Genomic DNA, 27903 nt, shown 5'->3' with positions numbered 1-27903 from the left:
AGTTTGGACGCACGGCATAAGGAAATGTGACCCACTGACCCACATCAGTGTTTGAGAAAAAACTTTGAGCTTTGACACGTTTTTTTTCCACCCCTCAGCTTATCTTGTTCAGTCTTCTCTGTGTTTACACTCCTCAGCCCGGTTTCTCCCTCTACTTTGTACTCTACATGCTGTAGGACTGCTAGTATTGTTGGGCAGAGTGATTGGGGTTTCTGTACAATCTCCCGTGACCAATGAGCGGGGTGCTGTCAGGGGTAACCACATCTGTCAACCGTTCTTGGCCAATAAAGAGCGGAGCGAGGCGGACCACAGGTGCGCGCCTCTGCGTCCCCTTGGCACAGCGCCCGGGAGATGCTGGAGAGAGACGCCTCGCTGCCCCGTGGCGCAAAAGAGTTCCTGTCAAAGGCAGCCTCCTTTTAACTCCAGCTATCACTCTGGCTGCGAGAGTTATGGCGACCGCAACGTCCAACCACTACAGCGTCCTCAGTACCCCCAGCAGCGCGCCGCCGCCGCACTCCGAGTCCGGGAGCATGCAGCAGGCGGCAGCGTACAGGGACGCGCACAGCCTGCTCCAGAACGACTACAGCACGTTACCGGGCGGCGGACATCCTCTCAGCCACGCGCACCAGTGGATAACGGCGCTGTCTCACGGTGACGGCGGGGCGCCCTGGCCATCTAGTCCCCTCGGAGAGCAGGACGTGAAGCCCGTGCTGCACGACAGTGACCGAGAGGAGCTGCAGAACTCCAGCAGTCTGCAGCAGCAGCAGCAGCAACAGCGACACCCTCACCTCGCGCACCAGCAGGCGCATCACGACGCCAGAGCATGGCGAACCAGCACAGCCACCACGCACATCCCCGGTATGGCGACTTCTGAGGGCCAGAGCCTGGTCTATTCTCAGTCCGGCTTCGGTCTGATGCAGGGGGGAGAGCAAGGGGGGATGCATCACCACCCCCTGCGGGACGAGGACCATCACAGCCACAGCCCGCACCTCAGTGAGCACGGAGGCGGCCCCGGGGCCCACCAGCAGTCTCTATCACACCATCACCAGCACGGGGGCCACCAGGACCAGTCAGACGAGGACACTCCGACCTCTGATGAGTTGGAGCAGTTCGCCAAGCAGTTCAAGCAGCGCCGCATTAAGCTGGGCTTCACGCAGGCGGACGTGGGTCTGGCACTGGGGACGCTGTATGGAAACGTGTTTTCTCAGACCACCATTTGCAGGTTCGAAGCGCTGCAGCTCAGCTTCAAAAACATGTGCAAACTCAAGCCCTTGTTGAACAAGTGGCTGGAGGAGGCGGACTCCACCTCGGGGAGCCCCACGAGCCTGGATAAAATCGCGGCTCAGGGGAGGAAAAGGAAAAAGAGGACCTCCATCGAGGTGGGCGTGAAGGGGGCTCTGGAGAGCCATTTTCTCAAATGTCCAAAACCAGGAGCGGCGGAGATCAACTCCCTTGCGGACAGCCTGCAGCTGGAGAAGGAGGTGGTGCGGGTTTGGTTTTGTAACAGGAGGCAAAAAGAGAAGAGGATGACACCTGCGGGGGGACAGATAGCAGGAGGAGAAGACATGTACGGGGACACCCCTCCTCACCACGGAGGACAAACTCCTGTGCAGTGACCCCGTCAAGGTCCGTCATCCTGGTCACAAACACGGACCCTTAACGAGGAATACATGCCTCCTTATTTGTTTGATTATCAGTGCTGGACCGCGTGGAACTGGACGTCAGCCAGGTGAAATGCTGGACCCACGGACACACATAAACACACACAGTGGGACCCACACAAACACACAGTGGGGATCTACAGTGGCACTCCAGCACTAAAAAAGCAGAGTAGGGAGCCGTATAAGGAGGTTTCATGTCATGGGACTGCCAGATATACTGGAAGACGGCTGCTGTGTGCTAACCAAAAGAAAAAAAGACAACGAAACGCTTTTCTGTACGTTTTCCCAAGGCGTCACTATTTTACGCGTCATTAAAGAAAGGCATTAGGGGGGTTGTGTGGGCACGAGGTGTCCTCTGGAGGGAAAATATATAAAACCAAGCTTGTGGCTCGAGGAGAAGTCGCAGTCAATGTGGGTAAATAAACGCCATCTTTCCATCATAACAAAAGCAACAGGGGTTCTGCTCAGCGCGTGGCATGAGAGGCTGAAATGGCAGACACCTGCTGAACAAGGTTAAAATACCAGCCAACTGCTTCACTCATTATTATTATTATTATTATCATTATTATTATTATTATTATTATTATTATTATTATTATTATTATTATTATCAAATAAAATGTTATATATTTTAAATTTATTGTGTTTCTGTTATTAAAATGTAAGCTGCAGTCACATTTAATTGCAATTTAAAATGTACCACTTGCTCCAAAATACTTCACCTGAATGTCTCTGGTAATGACATTACATGATAATAATAATAATAATAATAATAATAATAATAATAATAATAATAATAATAATAATAATAATGTGTTTTTACAGAGACTGGTTCACCTTCGCGCTTTGTTTCTGTGCAGACCTCTGTGCGCCTGTTTACAGTCTGTGTTTTTGCTCTTTGTTATTTCTCTACTTTTTCCAAAATGCTGTGACGAGAAAGACCGAGACTGTCCGAGGCTGGAGAAACCCTCCAGCCCACCTTGCCTTCCTTTCTAAGAAGAAAAAACAAACTGACTCCTCTCCTGGTATACCAGCTGTGGCCGCAGAGGCTCTAATTCTTCTACTGTACTGTGTGACTCATTCATTCACTGAAGAGACTCTCTGTGGGATGTATCTCCAATCGTTTTTGTATGGCCTCGTTTGTTTGTTTGTTTGTTTGTTTGTTTTCTCTCTGTCAGTCTGTGCCAAAGCACAAACACAGACACGTGTTGTTGTGCCACTCGAATCCTGTGATAAATAACATGATCTGATGGAGGAAGGAGGTTCAGGAGAGGATAGTTTGAGTTTTGTCCTCTGACTCTGATCTAAAAAGGGAAGATACTCATAAACTCAAATTCAGCTGATGATGGGAGAGAAAACAGGTCCTGTTATATTCGACAGCTAATGTGAATTTTGATCAATTTTGCATTTAAAAAAAAACAATTTGCTTCAAAAGAAGCTCGTTATAAACAGCATCACAATAAACTATAGCCAATTCAGTTTCTTTTCTTTCAGGAAAAAATAGTGAAAATAAAAGCTGAAAAATAAGCCTGTTTTCATGCTCAAAGGTCGTTTTGTTGTAGCTCAAATTACTTGAGAGAAGGCCCAGAATTTATGAATTCCAAAATCCTCCCAAACAATAAGTGAATCCTTCAGCTGAATTAGAGTTTTTGAGATTTTTTAAAAATTAATAAAACCAAAACAAATAAGCATTGACCTAAAATCTGTGATCCAGCGAAGAAGAAGAAAAAAATATCAAATCAACGATTGCACAATTTCTATATGCTTTTTGTCATTAAATCGTATTTGTTTTATAATTTATTGCAGTCTTTGCACGTTTATTGAGCTCCTTTAAAAAAAGACACCACTAAGTGTTTTTGTCCCTCTTCTGTCCACGCGGCCTCGCATTGTGAATTTACACAGTCCGTGTCGTTGTCTTCAGATTGTCCTTCAGCTGTTTGGCTGTAGTGTTTACATGCGCTGATGTGCTCTGATACGCTCACAGCCGGGCTCAGGCCTCAAATTGAAACACAGCTCGCATGTAATTAATACTGGCATCAGGATAAATATGGAAACTAATTGACAATTATGACAAGACCTAATTTAAAATATCAAAAGCTATTCTCCTCTAAACACGATTAACAAAACAGGATGCTGTTCCCTTATCTGCAGAGCACAAGATAATGCGGGAACAACGAGAACTATTAATGCAGTTTGTGTTTGGTGTTTAAATCAGGCCTGCTGTCATTGTTACTAGTCATAAAATCATTACAGACATGCATTGAGTTGACCCGGAAAATACCTCGAAAATTATACGATTTTTTAATGTACATGCAGAAATCAAAAGCACTTAAATATTACAAAAACAACAATTATAAGTTTTGCCCTTGTTAAAACGGGAGTGTAAATTTATAGTGAATATTCATCCTAAGTATTTTATTTAGCTATTTATTTATCTTTTTTTCGCCTTTCCATAGTAATTTTAATGATTTTTTCCCACCAGGTCTTATTTTAAGCATCAGATACAGTGTTTTTATTCATATTCTTTTTGGACCTCTGTATGTTTTTGCACCTCGTTTCCATGAAGGTCCTTGTTCAGCTGATTAGTGTTTCAGTCAAAAAACAGTCAGCTGTTGCCCCCTAGTGGTGTCAGCAGTTTAATGTCAGGCTCAGGATGAATGGAGAACTTTGCTCTATTGCTTCAATCATTTCTAATGGAATAGAGCTCTTTCTTGTGTAATGACCTGAACAGACAGATGGCCTAGGAGAGACCTTATTTATAGTTGAGGATTGTGTTCAGCGTTTAGGGAGTTTTTACAAGTAAAATGATCACATTCTTATAAGACTGATATCTACCGAAGCCCAAAGTGGACATGCATTCATATGTTAAATTAGCTCATCTTTCTGTGCTTAGATTAATTTGTGGTTGTTTTCTGTGAATCCTTGCTTATGTATGTCCTTATGGGTTGCACCAGTCATGCCTGACTTTAAAGATATACCCCATAGTTTGAACTCAATTTCTAATTTAAGGTTGAGTTTACGCTATACTAATTTTTAAGGTGGAGGAGGTGTAAAGACCCCTGCAACAGACCAATTTGCATAGACTTTAGTTTTCATACAAGTGATCATATAAAAGGTGAGGGGCAGACAGAGGGTTTTACCAGCTCTCACCAGTGATATGTCAGAAACGTGCACCCAGAGTTGATTACATAAATCAAAATCTTAAACTCACATAAGCAGAGATAAGTACCTTACATCTTTCCAGTATCATTAGAATAATGTCAATGGTTGAAAATTTCACCACGCAATGTCACTGTCGTTGTTTACATTATTGGGTAATTATCACAGTTCAAAAATGCTTTGCCCCTTTTTATGCCGCTAGCATGAGTTTGAGAAACTAAGGCCAAGGTCATTGGGTCATCTATAAAGAAGCAATGAAGAATGGGAATTTGCTCTCCAACAAACACCCCATTGAGGAAAATAGCTCCTCACTGACTGGCTGATTGAGCCAAAAAAAAAACAAAAAAACCCCCATAATTTCTTTGACAATATTCTTTTTTGTTATAGAGTACTAGTTAAAATGAACATTAGTTCTCAAGCAATGACCCAACTCAAGTTACAAAATAGCTAGTTCTAGTTTTTGTTTTGGTTTGTACTGAACACCCTACAATAAGACACAACCTATACAGAGCTGTTTTTTTCCAGGTACTGACTCATAATGGACTGATTTATCCAACTAACTAACTCAAGATCAAACAGCTTGAGGATGGGACCATTTTCTGATGATCTAGAAAACAAAACAGTCATCTGCTAACTGTGAAATTGCTTACCTAAATGAAGCACGACAAACTGATCTCTAAGTTGGGCCTTTCATACTCTGGGTGTATGTTATCATCAGCTGATGTTATGTCAAAATCTCAAGAAAAAAACTAAACAAATCCACCCCCACAGGTCAAATACAGTTGAGTACAAAAGTATGACGGATGCATATCCTCTCAGGGCTTCCGTAGCTTTCAGCCTTACACACACACACACACACACACACACACACACACACACACACACACACACACACACACACACACACACACACACACACACACACACACACACACACACACACACACACACACACACACTTCTTCACTTCTACAAGAGTTTGATTCTTGACAGTGTGTGGGGGGGCTTCAATAAATTCTATCTTTGGAAATGATTTTATTCACACACTTTTTGCTAAAAGATAAGATCTGACACTAGTAAAGAAAAACGCAAACAAAGGAGCTGGAGACAATCATCATAAAAAGGTGGAGACAGTCAGGTGTGTTTTATTGTAATATTTACTCCTAGTTTTTAAAATCTTCACACACATTTCTTCACACACAATTTTACTTGAATTTTGAGAAACAACTAAAAGAATAATTTAAAAAAATCTAAAGAATACTCTGAAAAAATTACAATGTGGGGACTTTCTTTTGGGGTTTTTCATCAGTGTCCTTAAATGAAACCCTGCCTTTGTATAACCTTGCTGATCTTAAGCTTGAGAAATTTAATGAAAGATTTTTAAAATGAATAAAGAAAATTAGTATCCACTTTTTCTTAAAATTAAATGATTTACATCAAAGAGAGTAACCAGGCATCAAATTTAATACTCACTAAAGACTGTAGTCTTCTTTTTTGGTCTTGTTGGACACCATTGTGTCCCCCCCCCCCCCCCCCCCCCCCCCCCCCCCTTTTCCCCCTATTGTATGTTTTTTAGTATGAAAAGTAAAAAGGTAAATCACTTTGATATTTGTGGGCTGTGATTAACATATGTGCAAATGTGTGTGTGTGTGTGTGTGTGTGTGTTTAAGCCAGGCCTAAACCCGGCTCTCTGGAGGACCCTGTTGCCTGGATTTCGTCCTATCAGCAGACGACCATCTGCCCTCCTCCCAGCCCTTACGCTCACTCAGGCATCCTCTGCATTATTCATTTTTTAACACACACACACACACACACACACACACACACACACACACACACACACACACACACACACACACACACACACACACACACACACACACAGAAAGGCACATTCGCTGCCCTCTTTGCACATCCAGCCTCACACATCATGCACACAGGCACGTGTCAGACTCACACACACACAGTGTATACCATCTCTGACTCACCAGAGCTGCTTCATACTCTGAAACTGGGGCGTGTAGAGGATTTTAGAGGGCAGGGGCCCAAACTCATAAGATTCTTTTTGGAACCTTTGAGACTGACTGTTGAACTGTTAAAAAACATTTAAAAATATATTTAAAGCAAACCTTAGGGTGGTTCACACAATGATACATGACAACCAATTGAATGAACATGCAAACACAGATGAGACATTTCTGGATTGAAAGAGTTTGCAGGCCATGTCAACAACCTTTGTACTGTGAGTCACCGCCACCACAGGTAGAAACTCTCATTCAGGATAAGTGTAGACTTGTCCATTCATACACCTGCTGTCTGCCGCAGAGGACTGATCACCATGCTGATGGAGGAGCTCAGGAAAAAGCTCAGAGGAGGAGGAGGAGAGGGCATCAGTCGGCCTGGATCACACACTCCCTGACCTGATATTTAAATGTTTCTGTGTGGTGGGCCAGGCCGTGGGTAAATAATGAACTAATTCATGAAAAAAACAAAAAACAAAAGGGCATTTTCAGGCAAAAGGAGCGGTTCTCAAACCCTCGATGGTATCTGTGTTCATGTGCCAGCTCTGGAATCATCGTCAGCTCTGAACAGTCTCTTCTGTCTTGTGTGTAAAATATCTCAGGGATTCTCCAGCACAAAGGCTGCAGCAGCTCAGCCAGCCAGTTATCAAATATCATTCATCTTTTCCTGGTGTTGTGTCTCTTTTTTCTTTTCTCACACAAACACACACCGTATCTTCCCAGGACTTACTTTTCTCTTGGCCTCTTTTTTTTCTCCTGCAGCAGAAAGAAAAGGGCAGGGAGCTTATTCTTCACCATTGTTGGGTGGGCTTAGTATTGCCATACAGTAGCAAACACACACAGAGGGAGAGGGATTAGGACACTGATACATGCCAGACTGTAGCACATGTGAGCCATGAATCAGAGAAAAGATTCATCTTTTCATTGTACGCAGTTGATCATTAAAAATCACAAGTTCACACGAGTGAGACAAAACAAGAGGAAAATACCACAGCTATATTTAATGAAATATTACGAGTAATCCATTGTCATACAGCTTTTATCTCTAGGTTTGATACATTCAAAAGAATCTTTTTAAAGATACAGAGCGATTTCTTGTAGGTCTTGTTCATGTTATTTAGCTTTACACCCCCTTACCAAGGTTTTCGTATTTACAATTTGATGAGACTCCACAAGTGTTTCAGCACAAACAACACCACAAGACAATGCAATATGGCTTCTAAGTCTACAAGCAGAAGTCTCAATGAGGGGGAGCCACACATACATGACACAGGGTTAAACCCCTGACCTTTGACCTTGAGCAGCTGAGGGTCACAGAGACATGAAGAAAATGATCAAGACAGAAAAGTCTTCTTCCTTTTTTTTCCTTTTACAATTTTAGACGCCAATCATCAGGTGATCAGCAGGCTGACTGACCTCGTCATGCAGATTTGAGCTTGAGCATTCACTGCATTATTCAACCTCAAAGTTCTTTGTTTTTCAAGGTTGTCACGAAGCTCTGTAAAAGATGTGAAGTTTTCCTCATGACTGTAACATTTGCAGCAGATGATGGGCTGTAACAATTGAACACAATGCTATTGATCTCATGATATTCAAACATTTACCAAATAACATTGAAAAACGTGGGTGCACATGCAATTACCGTAATGACTGGCGACATGAAAATATGCAGTGTCAATGGAAGTGAATGAATCAACAGTATTGCACTCATACACAGATCAATACAAGGATTGACTGATTATTAGGAACTCTCCATGAGAGGAGGAAACATCAGAACATGAGAAGAAAAGTGCAAAACAATCAACAGTATTGTTTTTTCTTGAACAAAAATACATTTACATCCAAAAAAAATATAAAAAGCATCGAATAAATAAGTTATAAATAAATACGACATAAAACACAAGTCTTATGCTGGCACTGATTTTAAGTAAACAGCTGTAAGAGTCAGTGTCTTTAAGGCTGGAAATGATAAGAAAAGGCAAGAACATGCTAACAAGGGGTTATAAGACAGAACAACATTTTTCTGTTCAGAGGCATTTCTGCAGGTTGTGTTGAATGATTAAGCAGTACACATATTATTCAAAGAGATTTGTAGTTAGCTTGGTATAAGTTCTGATTTGTTGACGTTTGGATGTGTTTGTAGTGTTGATGTCAAGCTGAAATGTGGTAGTCTGTGCTGTCATATAATCATCATCAACTTCAGAGTAATAAAGACATCCTCCACGCTCTTAGTGATACTGTGCTACATATCTATGCTAATCATAACTGATACAAGTTTGCAACATTTCTACCCATGGTACCTGACCAATACAGGATCTTAAAACTTGTCACAGCTAGTTGTGATTTACAATTTTTTCATAAAGATCCCATAGCTCCCTTAACAGCGTGCACCAAGCAAGCAATATTGCAACACCCACACGCAAACACACATTTTTGGTGTTTCTGCTCTGTGTTACTCGCAACCGTATCAGCTAACAAGTTATGCTAACAAACATTGTGTTCATTTGCATTAAGACTGGGTTATACTAGCATTAAATGTTGCCACAGTTTGTTGTGACAAACTGTATTTAATAATTGATAGTTTGGCTTGCGAAATTAATCTGCAAATTGTTCAAGATGTCACTTTTGAGATTAGCTAACACATTAAAGAATGGAGGATGCTTTAGCTTGTTAGCTGATTAGCTATGCTATAACTTTTACTTTAGATTGAACTCCTGTGTCAGGGTTTAAATCACTGCACAAAAAACATTTCTTCTCAAATCATTGACTTATCCAGACACTAGGGTTAACTGAATAAGCAGGCAAGTTTGCTGGCTCGCTGTTAGCTGCCTGGCTAGCTAGCTAGGCTGGAGCCAGCTAACCAGCTACAGCAGTTTACCAGCTGACTCTGACAAGGCTTTCAAACAATGCTAGACGACATAATGCCCCAAACAATGTCGCATCATCTTTAAAGATTCCTTTTCGGTAGTAGCATGAATAGTTATATGAACAACAACAAAAAAAAATCAAATTTCACTGATGTAAACCCAACACTTTAGCTAATGTCCTCTTTCTAGAGCACCATCTTTTGTTTTACCTAAATAAACATTACTAAGATCATGTATGTGTGTGTGTGTGTGTGTGTGTGTGTGTGTGTGTGTGTGTGTGTGTGTGTGTGTGTGTGTGTGTGTGTGTGTGTGTGTGTGTTAGGGACAAAAACAATGCTGATCTGTGTGATAAGTCACCAGTGTGCCTCATCCACAGTCACAGGATGACTCACAGCAGACTCACACTGCAGACCCCTTGCTTGCAGTCATATTAGTCGTCTGAGCTCACAATGTTTTTGTGCATTTGCTGAGTGACAAACACACAAAACTAGAATCTTATCATTTCACACCTCAAACACAAAACAGCCCGACCGCTCTGAGCTGACCTGTGTCTGTTCTCTTATTGCTAAAACAACAATTTCTCATAAATCTGTCATTCTGAATCATTTTCTGTGACAAGTTTTCAGAATTCATTGGCTACATCTTTGTGTGGCTGATTTAATCTGAGGCAACAAAAGGAAACATAATCTTAAAAAAATAAGTCAGCAAATGCAGAAAGATAAGGTGATGTCATGATGTTAAAGGGGCATTTTCAGTGGCACGTACCAGCCATGCACTTTCACACCGGCGATATATCCATTAAATCTATTTCTACATGATTGTTTGACCCGCTCAATGCTTGAATGCATGTTAACTGTCTATTTAACCTAAAGCTACGATCTGGATGACAATCTGAACAACACAGGCACCTGCGTGTTTTCATATTATACTTCTAATGTAGGAAAAAAGTTTTTCATTTTTGTCCTTTTGGTAAAATACTTGTCTTACAAAGACAAACAATAGTTTCAGAGTACTTATGGCTGATCGAAGTTAACTCCCCAAAAACTCCCATGATATTTTACTGCATTATTTTAATATGGGCAGCAAGCATTACTGTAATATCCTAGTTGTGTAGACACATACATACAGTACAGGAGGTCACAAGGTCTTTGTGTGTCCAACACAGATGGGATTTTAAAGGAGAAACACTCACAGTACTAACACAGAGGGGATGGCTCTACATGTTCAGGCTATCTATACTATTATACTAAATATATATAATCAAATATTCTATCTTTATAATCAGACTCATTTATAAATGTACACTGGATAAATCCTGTACAGTTCCTTACTTGTTTCTGTCGTATCAACACAAGGCGTTACGGGTTCAGTTAGTCAAAACACGCACAAGGCCAGGAGGTGTGGGGTTGCTACAGGGGGTAACAAGGAGCACATATGATAAGTTGTTGTTACAACAAGACAGGTTGAAGTTGTAACTGTAAATGACCACGTGGAGGAGTTTCTCAGCAGTGGCGTCATTTACTCCTGGTTTCTTGTTTTGATCTACCTTCTCTGTCAGCTACCTATCTACTTCTCTCCACGCTTAGCCTTTTAATCACGCTCTGTTTTCCTCGCTCTGTTTTTCCTCGCTCTGTTTTTCCTGACAGCACTTGTTCCTTCACTGGACTGTGCAGGATGAACGAGGTTTTCCCCTCTTCCACTGAAACAATACACTCCCCACATCACCTCTTCAAAGAGGTTGGGGGTATGTGTGCAGGTTTAACGCAGCTGCCCTCTGTGATGTGCGTTTAAATGCTGTGTGTACTATGCATTAATGTGTCGTCAACACTTCAGCTGGTCCATTTCAGAGCACTCCGTGTCCATATCAGAGTCATACAGTGAGTGGCCTGTAGGGTCGCTGTCTGGTGACGGTGGGTCCTGTGGTGTGTGAGTATGTGGAGTGTGCGTTTGTGTACAGTCCTGGAAACTATCTGTGCCAGAGTAGAGGCCCAGATCAGGGAGTTTGGAGGGCGAGCTGCTGCCCTCTGTGCTGTCACTGTAACAGAAGTCCTCCAGGTCCACGAACCACTCGGGCCAAAAACGCCGGCGGATGCGCTCACAGTACATAGCAAGGTTGATGAGCTCGCCTAGCAGGGACAGAGACCAGGGTGGGTTAAGTACTATGAAAATTAAATGCAATAATGCTGATGCACACTAACATTGCAGCAAAAAATAAAAGAAACTTTAATTGTGCAGGAAATTATCTACAACAAAGTTTTAATATTAAAGTTTTCCAGCAAAATACCAGACATGACCTGGGTCTCACAGCAGAGCAACACAATGCTACCCATTACTATGAGATTTTTTCCTTTATGTTACAATTCAAGCAATTAAAATATGAAACAGATACTCTTTGTTTGAGTTTCTCAATATTTAACATCTATCAGCTGATGTTTGCATTCAGATGCTGCTTTTAGATCCAGTTTTAAAGCCATTTCAACACAAATCAAGTGTTTGTTATCTCCGCCAAGGAGGTTGTGTTTTTGGGAGAGTCTGTCTTGAAACAACATAACTCTAAATGTTATGAACAGATCTTGATGAAATTTTCAGGAAATGTTCATAATGGCATAAAGAAAAGGTGATTAAATTTTGGAGGTGATCCAGATCACTGTCTGGATCCAGGATTTTTTTAAAGGATTCTTTATCATTGTGAGGTAGGGCCGTTTTCACCATATGTGTAAATAACTCCATGATAAATGGTCGGATTGCTTTGCAAAACGCAACAAGACAAGGTCACCATAATTTCTGACAGATTTAAAAGTATGATCCAGATCTTGGCAATATTCTGGATACTAAGATCTGGAATATGAAATATGTACTGGATCATCATAATTTTCAACACTGTCAGGTAACACCAAATTGTAGCAGGCAGTCTGCTGAAAGGGAGTATAACATTTAAGTAGGACTAAAGTGTTAGGTGAGAATCAAAATATGCTTGGCAAAGGTCCGCTCTCTCCAGGTGCTTTTCTAGTTTCCAAACAGGAAAAGTATTCCCCATGATAGATATACAGTTTCAGTGTATAAGGCTGTAGCTTTTTTCTTGTAATAAAAGAAAAACACAATACACTTCTTGGACCTTTTGGAAGCTTAAATTCATTTTTGATGTCCAATTGGTTGAACTCACCTTTGATGAGCTGCTCCGGCCGTGTCCCTGGTAGGGTCCACATAGCTGGGGCCAGGTGACTGAACACTGCAGCATCCACTGTCGAAAGCTTAGAGCCCATAAGGTACTTCTTATCACCTGAGCAGCACATAAAGAAAAGAAATGTCAAACAACCACCCAACTGAACTTCTTTTCAGATTTTTTTTCTCCTCCTAAAGAGATGATTTGACTTTTTGAAAAACACACTTTTCTATTTTTGCAGAAATTCTTGCTACAGAAACAACAGCAGATGCCGGTAAACTGAGAAGCTCAAGAGTTTAACTCACTGAGCCTAAACAAAACTTACATTTCTGAAACATGACAGGGACACAAAAAAGCTCAGTCCTTAATAAACCAATTCATAAACACAGTAAATGTCAATCAGGGAAAGAAAAGAAAAGGAAAAAATTAAGGAAAAAAAAAACATCACCTCTTGCATGCGCTCAAATCTGTCTGCAGGAGCTTTCATAATAAGCTTCCAGAGGTTGTGTGCTGATTCTACACTACAATGCCACAACTTCGCCACAGGAGGTCAGTATATCTACCCTTCCTTTTCTTGGGGCCACTGCTGCCTCTTAACAAGGACACATGAGATGTTGTTGGTTATAGTCCTCAAGGCACACTTTAAAAACCATAGCTGTGATTTCACTTTCCAAATGGAGCTGCTGAATTAGCTTCGGGGGAAAATAAAGGAACACACAGGCAAGACAAATTGTGACCAAGTATCCAAAAAAATCCACATCGAAGGCTCTGGAATTGCTTTGCTGCGGATACATGCTGCAGAGACACCAGTGCACTGTAGTGTCAGCTTTTGTGGGGCTAGATTTTTGGCGAAAAGCTTGATCGGGAACACACAAGCTTTTAATTGTTGTTCGAACAAAAAATATTCTTTTAATGTGTATTTTATAACATCTTTCACGCAATTAACATCTTTTTCATGAACTAAAGAATCTTTTTTGTATTTTTTTTACCCAGTAGAGTGGCCAAAGTGCGCATGTCCTTCTCCATCAGAGCATAAACTTCATCCTTAGAGAAGCGTCCAATCCCGTGTCCATACATCTCTCTCTTGACAATCCCGCCAGTCAGGTGACTCAGGATCCACTTAAGCAGGTCACTCAGTGGTCCGCTCACCGACAGCATCTTCTGGGTCTCCTCCAGATTGTCCACCCACTGACAGTAAGCAATCGTCCTGCAACACAAACACACACACAGCTCAGTTTCTTTCCCCAAAACCTGTTTCTCCTGTTCCACAACAACAGAAAACATTGCTGTTTTTTTTACCAGTAGAAGTGCTCCTCCACCATTTTGGTAATGGCATGGGACACAGCCTTCTCCTGCGGCGTCAGGCTCTTGTTGAGGCTCGCGCCCAGCCGCTCCTCTAGGAAGTCGATGATGAATTCAGAGCCACACACCTGCTCCTGGTTGTACTCAATCCATGGCATCTTTCCCTGTGGTGAGAGCTTCCCATCAAAGTAGTTCTGCAAGAGGGAAAAGATTAAGGATTAAATTCAAAATGAAAGAGCAATGGAGGACCACAGTAGCATCCAAGGAATATATTAAAAATACACAGCGGTAAATGCAGATGATAGTTAAATCCAGACAGGTTCAAGAAAAAGCAATTACATTTCAATAACAGGCTGATTTCAGTAGTACTCACTCACTGGTTGTCAGTAACCATTTACAGCCAAAGAAACAGCACATCAACTAAGTATTTTTACAAACATATTAAGATTAAGTGTTGCATTTAGTTGAAAATATACAATACCAACGCATTACCTTATGAGAAAGTGTGATTTTATCAATCACAGACACTCTACCTTGTAGGGCAGGTCCACCATGCGGAGGTAGGTCTCCATCTTAAGGCAGAAGGGGGAAAGGGATGGAGCGCCAGTTTTGGGCCGGGAGAACTGGTGGAGGATGATGGCATCTTTAGAGTCCAGCTCTTCCTCCTTTCTGTTTGGCGGTAAGAAAAACAGAACTGCACGTCACACAGGAGGAGAGGCTTGACAAAGCAAACTAAGTGTGTTTGACACTCATGTTGAGTCACACTGAGGAGACTTGCCTCTCATCTAAATATGGTGACATAATAACGTACCCTTATCTTATGGTTGGGTTTCGGGTCATGAAACTAATTGTACTGGTTCAGACTTGGAAAAATAATTACAGAAGTGATAGTCAAGCTATTATTTTTGAGTACTAGCTTTTACACTAAATGAACAGAAGTTGAACAGATTCGTATATGACTTGCAACAGAAGGGATACCAGTATCTTGTTTTTTTATCACCCAAAAGACTAGATCTCCAAAATATTTCAAATCCCATTTATATCATATAAAAAGCAGGGGACTGATAATTGTTTGGAGAAGGAACAAGGGCTGAAACCTTGGTGTGTGATTGTTAGCATGTGCTAAAAAATTTCACAACAACAGTAATAATGCTTGTTGTAGATAACTTTCTCACCTTAGATTCATTCATATGAGTTTGTTTTTGATCAAAGTACGGCTGTACGATACAAGGCTTGATAACATACCGAACAAACTTTCATAGGTTTGGGCCATATACGTAGACCTAGTTTGGCTTGTGGAAAATGCAGTTTTATTTTTTAAAATTTTGCTCCCAAATAAGGTTGTGTTAGAAATTTAATATAAATTGACTTTAGACTTATGGTATGTCAGAGTTCACACTCTGATATATAGGGATGGGTACTGAATTAGGCACTTTTATAGGTACCGACCGAATTCTGTCAAAAGTACCTGGTACCGTTTCATGTAAAATCAAAAGGTACCATGTTTAGGTACCTAAATGCATACTTGTGACTGTGAGGGAGTGGAAAGGTAGCCAATTTTCCATGCTGGACATGAACACAGCATAGCAAGGTTATTTAATGAAGAATAAATATGTGTAGTCAAAAAATATATGTATTTTATGACTAAACAAATTGGTATTTTTTACCACAGAAACACAAAAAAGTACTGAAAATTGGTACCGCTCAGTACCGGTATGGATTGCCTGGTACGTGGCATCAGTACCGTATCATTTCAAATGTGAAAATACCCATCCCTACTGACATACAAAGACAAGAACTGACAGCACAGTAATGTCAGTCTGTTAGCTAAATTAAATATAAGGCCAGTCCACTGTTAGCTTAGCTCAGTGACAATACTGAAACAGATAGGCTGGTCTGGCCTTTTCTAACTTTAAAAAACTAACCTGAAAACAATTCTGTGCTACTCATCAACAACAAATACACATTTCTAGTTTACAGTAAGTACATAGTGTTCAATAGCGTCTGTACTGTTTTGGCAGGCTCATGGAGTGTTTTTTGTCCCCATATCTTACAAGAGCAAGATATGGGGTTTTGAGAGATTAGACCTGCCATACGACGCACTAGATAAAAGAAGGATCTGCGACCAATTTTCTTGGACTAGCCCTGAGTGCTCAGCCCCGGGCTTTCCATACAAGCCAAAAACAGATATTGCAATGTCAAAATAATGAATAACACCCTTTCATGATGCGTTCACGGACGTTTTTTGAAGCTTCGGCTCAGACAAGGGCATATCTGCAAACGGGCAACACATTCACTCAGTGCAGGGCCTATGAGAGCTGTCCACTGTAAGAAGTGCTGAAACGTGAAGACTAGCGTCACTCCTGGGGGAGCTGTCTACGTCAGTGGTGCTGAAAAGCTTGTGTGCTCTCGAAGCTGCTCCTGGTGCAATAACCTTTAATTTGTTCAATTGCTGTATACTCAAAGGCACGATACCACCGGGTAATGACGTAAAGATGCGTGGGGAAAGGAATTTCTTCATAAAGTATCATCATAATTACTGAGCGGCCTAACACACAAACTTAGGACTGCTTGGCAAAAAATGCCTACCTGGTATGACACCATCGCCTGACTGTAAGTGGAACCAAACTGAATTACTTATATCACCTTTGTAATGGTCCAAACGAGCCTTAAAACAGAGAAACGTTCAGTGCTCTGGCTCAGTGTTGTAGCAGGCCTATACGTCAACAACAATGGGCTTGCACTGCAGGTAACCTGAGTCTCTTTAAGGTCACCACATTCCGCCAAGGAACAATCAATAAAATCGAATACGAAACATAAATCTTGCCTGTTTCTATGACAGAATACTTTCATTCATAGCTACTTATTGTTAGCCCCCAGTATGTGTATATGTGGCTTAGGCCTGGGGGATTTTTTTTTCTATACCTGCAGTGCTGTACACTGAAACCAAACTGTGAAACGTGTGTGCAAGATAGAGGGGTGATATGGAGTCTCAATATAGCAAACACCAAAGATGAATCTTAGCATCATGTCGCCTCGTCCTTGAAACACAGGCAAGTGAAAGCGACTCTCTGTCATGATGTGTAGCATCAACACAAATGACGAGAGAACCTCAGACCAACAACAAACACTGGCTTATTCTGTATTTGTTTTGAATGCAGGAAGGGACATCGTAATCTGATGGCCGGTGGAGTTTGTATAAAAAAAAAAAAAGGCAATAATAATGATAAATAAATTAGGCAGCTATTAAAATGTAAATAACCAATGTTAGTGTTTATGAGGAGGGGGCTGGAGGTTACATCACAATCCACCCACTCACGACTCCTTATTCTCCACCGACTCCGCTCTCACCCCGCCCATCCTGACAAGATTAAGTAATATCAAACACTGGAGAAATACAGCAGACCTGTGAGATTAAAGTAAATTGTAATGAGAATAAGATCAGCTGTGTGTTCCAGATATCTTTTGTTTTCACCCCTGAGGCCTGAGCTCTGCAGCTACTCTGCCTCCTCTCTTGTTGGTACCTGATGGCCAGCAATTCGTGCAGCAGATAGGCAGCAGCAGCGAGCAGAGCCCCTCCAGTCAGATACAGCGTCTTCCGCCACCAAGAGTCCGAGCCCAGAGCCGACATGATCCCGCCGTAGTCCTGCAGGGGGTGGGCGATGATGTACCCATAAAACGAGAGCGTCTCATCAGAGCCCAGTAGGCCGGAGGAGAGGCTCTGGTTCTGGCCAAGATCAACCACACACGACCGCGTCCAGGCAAACCCGACGCGCCAGCACATGCTCTCTGTCTCCGGCCACTTTCCGCCTCACTCTGGCAGGTCGGGGCTTCATCAGCGGGGGCTTCATGGGTGCGCAGGGGTGCACGTGCGGGGCGACAGGGCGAGGAATAGCCGACTGGGCACGAGCGTTCCGCCCAGAGCCTGTCCCCGCAACGGGGTCCACATACTCCACAGCCCGCTCCGAGCTGGCTGCTGAATGCGGTCTCCCTCCTGTCACTTGGAGATAACTCCCATAAATAAACAACGTAGCTTCCGGTTGACTCTTTCAGAGTAAAGGTTGAACCATGGATTTTTTTTTCATGCAGAAAATATAGAATAGAAAAGTATATTTTTAAATTCATATTCCTGTATATTTTTTAATAAGATTTACGACTGAAAACAGATTTAAATGGCCTAGATAATTCAATCAAAACCTCGGAGGACATTTTTCTGCATTCTGCTTTTTACATCTCAGACAATAACTACCTTAAAGGAGTTTAAAAAGAAAGGCATAAGAAGCCAAGAAATTAGACTACAGATTCACATTTTTTTAACAACCTATAAGTTTTAACAAGCGTTACATAAACCATGAAATCATGAAATAAATAAATAAATAAATAGAAATAAATTATGTCAGACAGTGTAACTCCATTTTCGACTTTAATAGAATACAAATTAAAGAAGAGGAAGAAAATCACTAAGCACAGAGGAAGTCTATGTTTCTTTTTAAAGGTTGTGCTAATTTGACAACTCCCAAACCTGAGGCTACTTTTTGATGTGCACCCAAGTGACAGATTATGTAATGCAGATATTATGGGGAACTTATTTTGATAAGCCATGGCATAAACAGTGTCAGCTTATCTAACAACCTGTTACACATATGTTTAATCATGCCTATAAAACCAGGAAAAAAGTAGTGAAGGTAAAGTATAAAGTATCAGGTATTAATTCATATCAGTTGGAAACTAGAGCACTAACATGTATTTTGATTTTTTTTAACTTTATTTATTATTATAATTATTTTCTTCCTTTTGCATGAATTTAAGTATCATAGACAGTAACACAGCAATAACTTAAGGTAAACATTCTATAACCCCAGAAAAAATTAAATACAAAATGAAAATCCACCTGTGTTCGCCTTGCACATTCAGGATAAAGATCAGAAAAAACTCCATATATTATGAATGGCTATAATGTTTAACAGCTATTCATTCTTACAAAAAAAAAAAACTTGAAAAAAAGCTCTTTGAAATGGACAAAAAGTCAATTTCATTCAGTTTTACTTTGAAGCTCGCCGTTGACGTTTGTTGGTTTGTTTCTGTTGGTTTATTTCTCGAGCTTTACGCGGATAAAGTGACGTCACGAGGACTACCCCATGGAAACAACTCCTTAGGTTATTATTGGTAAACATCCTGACCATCCTGAGTCACTGACTAAACGTACGTTTATGACAAAAAGAAAGGGTAACTGGGTAGTACACATGACTACTTCAGCTCCACGCTTGCTAATAGTTGAAATAGTCTTGTTTAAATTAAAAAGCAGGTATGTAATACTTTTACACACTTCTAGCGTCTGCCACTAGGGGTCCTACCACAGCTTCCCCATTGAAGTGACATTGACGTTAGGTAAAAGGGCTGAACAGGACTTTTGTAACTCACTGGAAGATTCCTTAGGTTCTGTTATATACAGTCTATGGTTATGTACTGTTTTATTGAAGCTGACATAACAGTCTGAAAACAGAAATGACTGACTCTGACCACTTTGTTCAGTACACTATTTTTATTATCATAGAAGATATAACAATTGAGAAACGAAATACTTTCAAGTAATAATACAACAATTTGGGAAGATGCTTTAAACAGAATAAGCAGGAATATTTAGGTTGGATTAAGCCCTTTTCTTGCTGTTTTATTGATGTGAACAGTCATGTAACAGATGGAGGATGCTGGGAAGCACCAGATGGGAAAAAACAAAGGAACAAGGCTGTATCCAACATGCCTCAGAGGCAAGTATGGGTGGGTTCTTAATACAATTGTTCTTCTGAGTGACCAAAGATCTGCTTTACAGAAAGCATCTTGAGGCAGAAGTTGGAGGATGTGTCCAAGAAATGTGTCCAATAAAACTGACCTAAAAATTTTTAATAGTTCATCTGAATGTAAAAATGTGCTTCTGATGAAGGCTTTCTCTGTAACCAGCAGCTTTTATTTTGTAAGGCTTTCAAGCACCTCCTTTGATTACAGCCACACACAGCTCACAGAGTATCACATGACAAAAATAGACATTTACAGGTATGCACACATATACTGCCACAATTTAGTTATCAAATAGATGGCAGAGGGATTAATAAAAACAAGATGTACAGCTTACATTTTACAAAGAATTTATATTTACGCAAAAAGTGACAAAAAGAAAACCTTTACACAAGTTCTTTAATCTACAACTTTAGCAGAATAACTGGAAAATAATTCAAACTGCAGCAGGTGAACTAAATCCTAACAAAGAATTAAAATGGGCACTTTCATCTGTAGAAGAAGGTCATGATTTGTATTTTCTGTAATGTAGCAAAAAAGATAAATGAAAGTAAGACTATTTACAAAACAGAAGAGAAACTGGGAAGGAGAATGCTGACTTACATGATCAAGACAGTAAATTCTTGGACTTGAAGAGTTAATTTTGTGCCTCTCTTCATGATCATCTAGGGCAAAGGTGTCGCATCATATCACATCCTCACAGATACACAGCCAATCAGACCCACCCTCTGACAGCACAGGATCAAATCATGTTACAGAGAAAGACTTAAAAGTCCCTGAGGAATGAAAACCCAACCCAGACTGGTCGCTCACATTTTACACACACACACACACATACACCCACACCCACACACACTCTCTCTCTTTAGACACACAGACACAGTAATTGTGATCAAGTATTTTCGACTTGCTCCTCCAGGCTGTTCAAGGATGTCAGGATCATCACAATGACTTTAAAACAGGTTTTTACCTGAACCATCACGTCTGTCCTCCCATTAGAATTTCCTCACATCAAAAGTTCTTCAATTTCAATTCAACAGTTTCAAGTGTGGATAACAGTAGAGCGCCTGATCTCAACAAAACTGTTGTCACAGATCAGTTGTTCCTCCACAGGTGGTTCAATGGCTGCTCACACAAACCACAAACCCACAGTGACGAGAGGAAAAGAAAGTGAAGTCATGGCCCTCCCATCAAAGATCCTCAAAAGTAGATTTCTTCCCTTCACAATGACACCACAGTTTTGTGTAACATTTAAAAAAAAACATCCCTTCTTTCTTTGTTTCAGCGCTAAGACTGGCTGTAAGAGTTGCTTTGGTTCCCATTGGAGCTCTGGTCACTTTCACTGCAGAGAAAACACAGAGTCAGATGGAGAGAAGGATTACACTCTGCTCTTTAAGATATGACAAGATCTCATGTTACCAGGAGCACAAAGGAACCAGATTTATTTGTTACTCAAAGACAGTCAGATTTTATTTTTAATCTGATCAGTCAGACAGTTCAACACAGTCCACAGATGTTGATCATCCTGACGTTAAGGTGTCAATGTCTGATTTTACTCCAGCTCATGTTTTACCAACCACTGATTAGGTACAGTAGATTATTTTAGATTGAATCTATACAATGTCCTTTATTGAAATGTCTTTCTTGTGAAATGTATATTTAAATTGGAAGTGTACATAGGTCAGATTTACCTGTTGGGAGGAGGTTTGGGTTTAGGCATTTTGTTGAGCACAGCAGCGATCTCCTTCCTGTCGTCAAAGTTTTTCCACTGGTCATAGAGCTTCAAGATGACTCGGATAATTTCCAGTATCTGTTAAAAAAAATAAAAAAATAATAACGTTTGATTGTACTTTTGTAATGCACCTCCCTTTTTCTAGAAATGCAAAGTGTACGCTTGAAAAAAAAAAAAATTACACAAGTTGTGTAGACCCATTACTACAGGAGGATGGATGAAAGTTAAACAGATTCATTTTTCATAATGATGTGTAAGTAGCTTCTGCAGCCCCTGTCCTCAGGACAATCAGCGAGGGAAGTGGAGGAGTGTAGGGGTGTGTTTGGTTGGGTGGGTTTTGTTCTTCTGACTCACAAAACATTGACAGGAATGGCTCCTTCCTACCTAGGGTCCCTCATCCAGGTCTACACTCTGCTAGTGAAAGACGTCTGATGCTCCCAGCCCAGCGTGGCTCTAAATTTGTAGCCAGACTCTTCTCCTCTGTTGTGCCCAAATGGTGGAATGAATAACCTAACTCTATATGATCCATAGAGTCCATTTCTACTTTTATGAGATGTCTGAAAACTCATCTGTTCAGGGAACACTTTGGCACTTAATCTGACCCTTCTCCTCTTTGTCCTCAGGGGGTACAATGAGTCAGAAGGTCTCAGACCCAGCTCTTAGTAAATTTTCAGCACTAATTACTGAATGTTGTTGAAGGTTGAAGTATGTTGTTGCAGCAATTGATTGTGGTTAGTTGGCTAGATTGTTCTACATTATTAAAAAAAATCCTGGAATAATGGCAGCACCTTCAGCCAAATAACTTGTAGCACTTGTCCCACTAGCTAGGTTTTCTTTCAGTCTAAATTCTTGCTTTGGACAAAAGCGTCTGATAATTGAAACTGTATAACTCAAGAACTCTAGAAGTTGATTATTAGGGACTCCATTTAGCCAGTTGGCTGAATGCTGCATCTCCAGTGAAAGAACACTGTACTCATTATCAAGACATGGATACAAATGTAACCAAGACTGTTCTTACTTTGTCCATGTCCACAGAAAGCTCCGCAAACCACTGCCTGGCATCTTTCTGCTGCACAACACAGGCCACGTGCAAGCAGGCTAAGGCATAGGAAGAAGGAAATTTGGTGAGGGTACATAGGATAAATCTTGTTTAAGTCAGTAACAACACTTCAAATAACTCTGATGACAAATCTTACCCAAGGCGATCATAAAAGGAGGGTAAAGCAGACACAGATCTGTCCTGTATGTGTCATTTACTATTCGCCTAGAACAGATAGAGACAGAAGGTAATGGTAAATGAACTAGATTGAATGCATTCATAGAGTGCTCACACTGACAGCGCAAGTATGTAAAACCCTAACAGCTGCTCCTGAAAAGTGTGCCAAACAATACGGTGGATATTTGAATAACTCCTCGCCATAAAAGTGACTAATACGTGTACACAGCCTCATACCAGGCCAGCGGCAGCAGCATGTCTTCCTGTCCCATATCCTGCACATACTGCAGCAGTGGTCTGTATGGGTGGTACACTATCAGGCAGCAGTCCTGAAAAACAGATGACATCAGTTAATGACCACAATCCTAAGGAGTAAAACACAGCTGACAGAGCACGACATCAGTGATGTAAGAAGAAGAAAACAAACTTGTTACTCACCATCAGCTCCAGAAGGTAGAACTCACATTCTAATATCTGTGAACAATAAGCACCACAGAAACAGGAAGCTGGTTTAAGAGCGTTTAAGAAGTAGAGATAAATTACAAAGAATTTTAAAACAAAGTATACAACGAAAAACGAAAAAACTATTTTGTAGCATCTGCCCATTAGCTGTAATCAATCCTTTGACATCAACAACAAAAAAAGAGTGCAGTGCAGGAAGTGGTTATCAACTAGTTTTTCTTTGAATGAATATTATGACTTCCATTTATAAAACTGTCTGTGGTTACATGTCTCAGTCAAGTTGACGATGGTCCCAATAAGATCATTTGATAAAGATTTTCTAGTTCTTAAAAAATTGATGGGGTTGGATTTGGAAAATCTGTCACAAGTTTTAGCTGAGATTGCAACTCAGAAGACAGTCATGCTACCGCTGATAAGATTACATCGCCCCCAGTTTGTCACCGTGCCATCATCACCTAAACTATGTCTGCATGACATGAAAATTATGCAAAGGATTTACAGCTCCCTGTCATCGTCTGTGTGAAGTGCTTCCTGTAGTTATCACTTTCTGGTGGCTCACTATAAATAATAATTTACACAATGTTCAGGACAGACGACGTGTCAGAACAGCCCTGATGGCGCTTTGGCAACTTGCTGGAGATTATACATAAATTAAAATGTTGGCAGTGCACAAAACCTAACACCACAGTGGGGCATGCTGCAAAGAACACAAGCTTGCATAGTGAAGCCGAGGTTGAAGCCATCTGCCACAGCAACAAGACTTTTATCAGAGGTTTGTGAACATTAGCTGTGGAATCTGACGTACTGGTTGAGACTGACATCGCAACACTGTGATACAGCGTAAGGGATTCTTGGTATGCTGTTAAACAGCACGGCCATGCATTCATTAACTGCAGAGGAGGCAGGAAAACAATTTAGGAGTTGATATATGACACTGCTGATTCACAAGCGAGTTGACCATTGAGCGGTTTAAACTGAGGAATACACATTATTTTGATATATTAATTTTTAAAACATTTATCAGCAGTCTAACCCACATCATGAAAAGGTATCAGAAGGTAAAACTATTTTTTTCAGTGTTAACGAAATTAAGTTTGAGAACTAATTTTATTGCTTTAAACTCTTAAATGTAACCCAAAAGTTGACTGTTGATTCAATACTGGTGGCATGGTATCTGAAGGGTTTTCTGTGGCTCAGTGTTGTCCCATGTCTTCCCCTGTTCCCCTTTTTACTGAGACATTAGGGACGGCGATGGACGGGGCCATACTGGTAAACCATACTGTGCTCAAGCATGCTTAAACCAAAAAGCCCAGTTTGTTTGGTCAGTGTGACCACAAGTGTGTCCTGCTTGAGCACTCAACGTTTGATCGCTGCAACTGCTCCTCTTGACAATCTTTTTTAACAATAGCGAGGGTGTCAGAGGACTGTATGCCTCCAAAATGATGTAACATAAGCCAGACAGTCTCTAAAGTTGTAGCAGACTTCTCTGTGTCTCCTGCTGACTCTGATGAGATTGCACTTTATGTAAACAGACGCCCCACATAGACAGGTCCATGATTATCACAAGTTTTTTTCTTCGGGAGAAATTGACTCTTGACCTCAGTCAGAAATCTCTGGACCCTGTTGGCTTTTTTAACCTTTCCTGCAGAGACTATGAAAAAAAAAATCTCAGAAAGTTGTTTGTCTTTGCTGTTGTATTACTGTCTCCCTCTTTGTTATATTCAAGTACAATATCTGTATATTGGCTCATATGTCTACACATGCTTTATACACCTTTATAAACAGGTAAATATCTATTTATATTGTTGCCCTATCATGTATCTATATATGTACTCTGTGAAGTCTCTTTTATGGATTGTAGATGATTTTCCCAGTTTAGTTTGATTCTTATTTGATTTATAAAGAAAAAACAAAACTGGGCACTGTTTCTGACATCATCTCATTAAACCCCTACAAAAGTAATAATTAACCTTCAATCTATCGCTACATTTAACATCCAATGAGTGAGATTTTTTGGGCCGTTTTTTTCAAGACACTCAACTCAAGTAGCACCTGGTAGCAGCACAGAAACAGGGAACACAGATTAGGTTACTAAAAACTTCTACTTACATGATTCATTCTGTAAGGAAACTCCTTTGGGAAGGCATAGGAAAATCTTGTCTTTACTGGTTAAGAAAATAAAAATAGGGTAAATTAGATCAGTAGACAGATCAATCTACAACAGGCAAAGCACACTTGGGAAATTTTTGATGCTTTTAGTTTTTGCAGGTGACTTACACACGGATGTTGCTGCAGAAATCAGCCTAGTATTGGACACAACTCCAAATTCCTGAAAGGACATAAATCTTTGAGCTTATGCCAGAAAATTACAGTACAGATAACTAAATCAGATGAAACAAAGTGGGGTCTAAGACAAGAAACAATTTAAAGTGTGAAAGACACAACCAAACCACAAACGCCTCAGAGGGTAAGCTGAGCTCTACCACTGGTTTCAAATAAAAAATATCTTGTTCTACTAGCACAGCTGAAACACCCTTACCTCTACTTTCGAGGCCAGGAACACACAGGTGGGAGCCATGAGCACTGGATCTATACTTTTCAAAGAGTACCTACAAACAAGATAAGACCAATACTCGGCAGATTCAATAATGTGGTATAATTTTAACTTTAACAATAGCTTACTTGAGTTTTAAGACAAGGAATGCATATCAGTGTAATGCAACTAATAGATCGATAGATCTCGTGGAAAAATTCAGATAAACATGTCTTTTGTAGTTAGGGATGGGTACCTTTCACATTTGAAACGATACGGTACCGATGCCCGATACCTGGCAACTTGGTACCAGTACTCAACGGTATGACTTTTTGGTACTTTTCTGTGTTTATGTGGTAAAAAATATTAATTTGTTTAATAATAAAATAATACATTTTTTCAATATAACATTTTTATTCTTCAATACATAACCTTGCAATGCTGCGTTCCTGTCCAGCATGGAAAATCGCCTATTCTTCCACTCCCTCACAGTCACAAAGATGCATTTAGGTACCTAAACATGGTACCTTTTGGTTTTACATGAATCGGTACCCTGTACTTTTGACTGAATTTGGTCGGTACCTATTAAAGTACCTAATTCGGTACCCATCCCCAATTGTAGTACAGCTATAGGCAAAGCAACATTATGTTGCACAACAGTTTTATTTTGATGGAGATGGTCTTCTCACCTGGCATAGAAGCGTTTGAAGTAAACAGTGGCAGTAGCAATGACCTGCTGCCGCAGCTTCAGGTGCTCCCCCAATGCCTGAATCACTGAAATTGATAAGACGGCATTTTTGAATAACTTCCAACAACAAAGCTTTACTTCATTGTGTAGTTTAAACACTTGATAGGTTGTAAATGATGGATGCAACAACATACATATCTAGATAATGCAGTGTTTTATTTATCATTAAACACGAGTGACACAGTCGTGGTAGGACGCTGATTTGTATATTACTCTTGCTAACATTAGCTGATACAGTGTGAGGGTAAAAAAAGCAGGCTTTAAGAATCTTAAGTAGAAATTTGAGAAATACCATTGGCAAAGAAAATCTGCAGCTTCCAATACTCTTCCTCAGACAGAAACTTCAGATCCTTCTGGCGCTCTTTCATGAGGTCCTGCTTGTCCAGGACCCACTGCAGACTTTCAAGGACAAGACGAAAATACTATTAAAATGTATTTATACTAAGGATTGAAATCTGACAGTGATCAGTAAAGCCGGTAATACAAATGTGTAAACATTAACCAGTCGTCGATCGCACTGCCAGAAAGCATTAGAAATAAAAATAACAGCACTAAAACGGAATAAATACACCAAGCATACGTAGGACTCACATAAAGCCTTTGTGTATAATTGCCCCTTTGTGTTAATTCAATTATACTTTCATTAATTAAACCGTAGCATTAGCTTCAAGGAAAACTGTTAGCATAAAAACGTACGATACAAACAACGCTAGGCCTCAAAATACAAGCGGAGTCAGAAAATACAGCCGAGCGTCAGAGCTCAGATAAAAACTTACTAGTGAGAACTTTGCCAGAAGTTTCCAGCCATGGTTTTTGAGTTGAGGTAGAGAGGCACACTAAATATATTTGATACTTTTCCTACAAATAAGAGGACAGCTGAGGCAAAGAGTAAGCGAAGTAGACGCGGGAGTTACACCATAATCTGTCCGGTCAGTAACAGAGAATGGTTCCGGGACGTCGTCTTGTCGTCTTATCGTTAACAGTTAACCCATAATTTCCTAAGTCATATTTCAAAATTTTCATAAAAGAAAAATAATCATTCGCATATTTGTTATTTTTTATTAATATTTCCAATATTATATTATATGCCTTTATCATTATTATTTTTGCTAACTTGTTTATTTTATCTAAATATCTTTGACTCTGGCAATCATGTTAATTCAGTTATTACTAAGCGTACTCGGGTAAGATAACCGTGAATATACTCGTTAGAAAATGTACATTTCTCCAGAAGCCTATAAGTTAA

General features: G+C 40.4%; 3 protein-coding genes across 3 annotated transcripts; 1 reads left to right on the top strand and 2 right to left on the bottom strand.

The window, feature by feature from the left end:
- Positions 1-233: 233 nt before the first annotated feature.
- pou3f2a (POU class 3 homeobox 2a) lies at positions 234-3407 on the top strand. The gene has a single exon (XM_074684828.1). The coding sequence runs from the start codon at positions 234-236 to the stop codon at positions 1614-1616; it is 1383 nt and encodes a 460-aa protein (XP_074540929.1). The 3' UTR covers positions 1617-3407.
- A 4417-nt stretch (positions 3408-7824) lies between these two features.
- faxca (failed axon connections homolog, metaxin like GST domain containing a) lies at positions 7825-18174 on the bottom strand. The gene is made up of 6 exons (XM_074684829.1): positions 17698-18174; positions 14707-14842; positions 14171-14367; positions 13861-14078; positions 12872-12988; positions 7825-11834 (listed from the first exon to the last, which is right to left on the bottom strand). Exons 1-6 carry the CDS (start codon positions 17955-17957, stop codon positions 11530-11532), a joined length of 1233 nt encoding a protein of 410 aa, XP_074540930.1. The 5' UTR covers positions 17958-18174; the 3' UTR covers positions 7825-11529.
- Positions 18175-20116: 1942 nt separating this feature from the next.
- On the bottom strand, positions 20117-27601 carry ccnc (cyclin C). Its single transcript, XM_074685948.1, has 12 exons — positions 27434-27601; positions 26950-27056; positions 26599-26683; positions 25916-25985; positions 25654-25705; positions 25486-25541; positions 23353-23388; positions 23152-23243; positions 22895-22962; positions 22717-22796; positions 21658-21776; positions 20117-21308 (listed from the first exon to the last, which is right to left on the bottom strand). Exons 1-12 carry the CDS (start codon positions 27463-27465, stop codon positions 21254-21256), a joined length of 852 nt encoding a protein of 283 aa, XP_074542049.1. The 5' UTR covers positions 27466-27601; the 3' UTR covers positions 20117-21253.
- Positions 27602-27903: the final 302 nt, after the last annotated feature.

This window comes from Halichoeres trimaculatus, unplaced genomic scaffold (assembly GCF_033239565.1).
Source record: "Halichoeres trimaculatus isolate MK-OKI-2021-1 unplaced genomic scaffold, fHalTri1.1 fHalTri1_scaffold_13, whole genome shotgun sequence".
NCBI classification, from domain to species: Eukaryota; Metazoa; Chordata; class Actinopteri; order Labriformes; family Labridae; genus Halichoeres; species Halichoeres trimaculatus.
The sequence above is the reverse complement of the archived record's forward strand: the minus strand, read 5'-3'. Positions and strand labels throughout refer to the sequence as shown.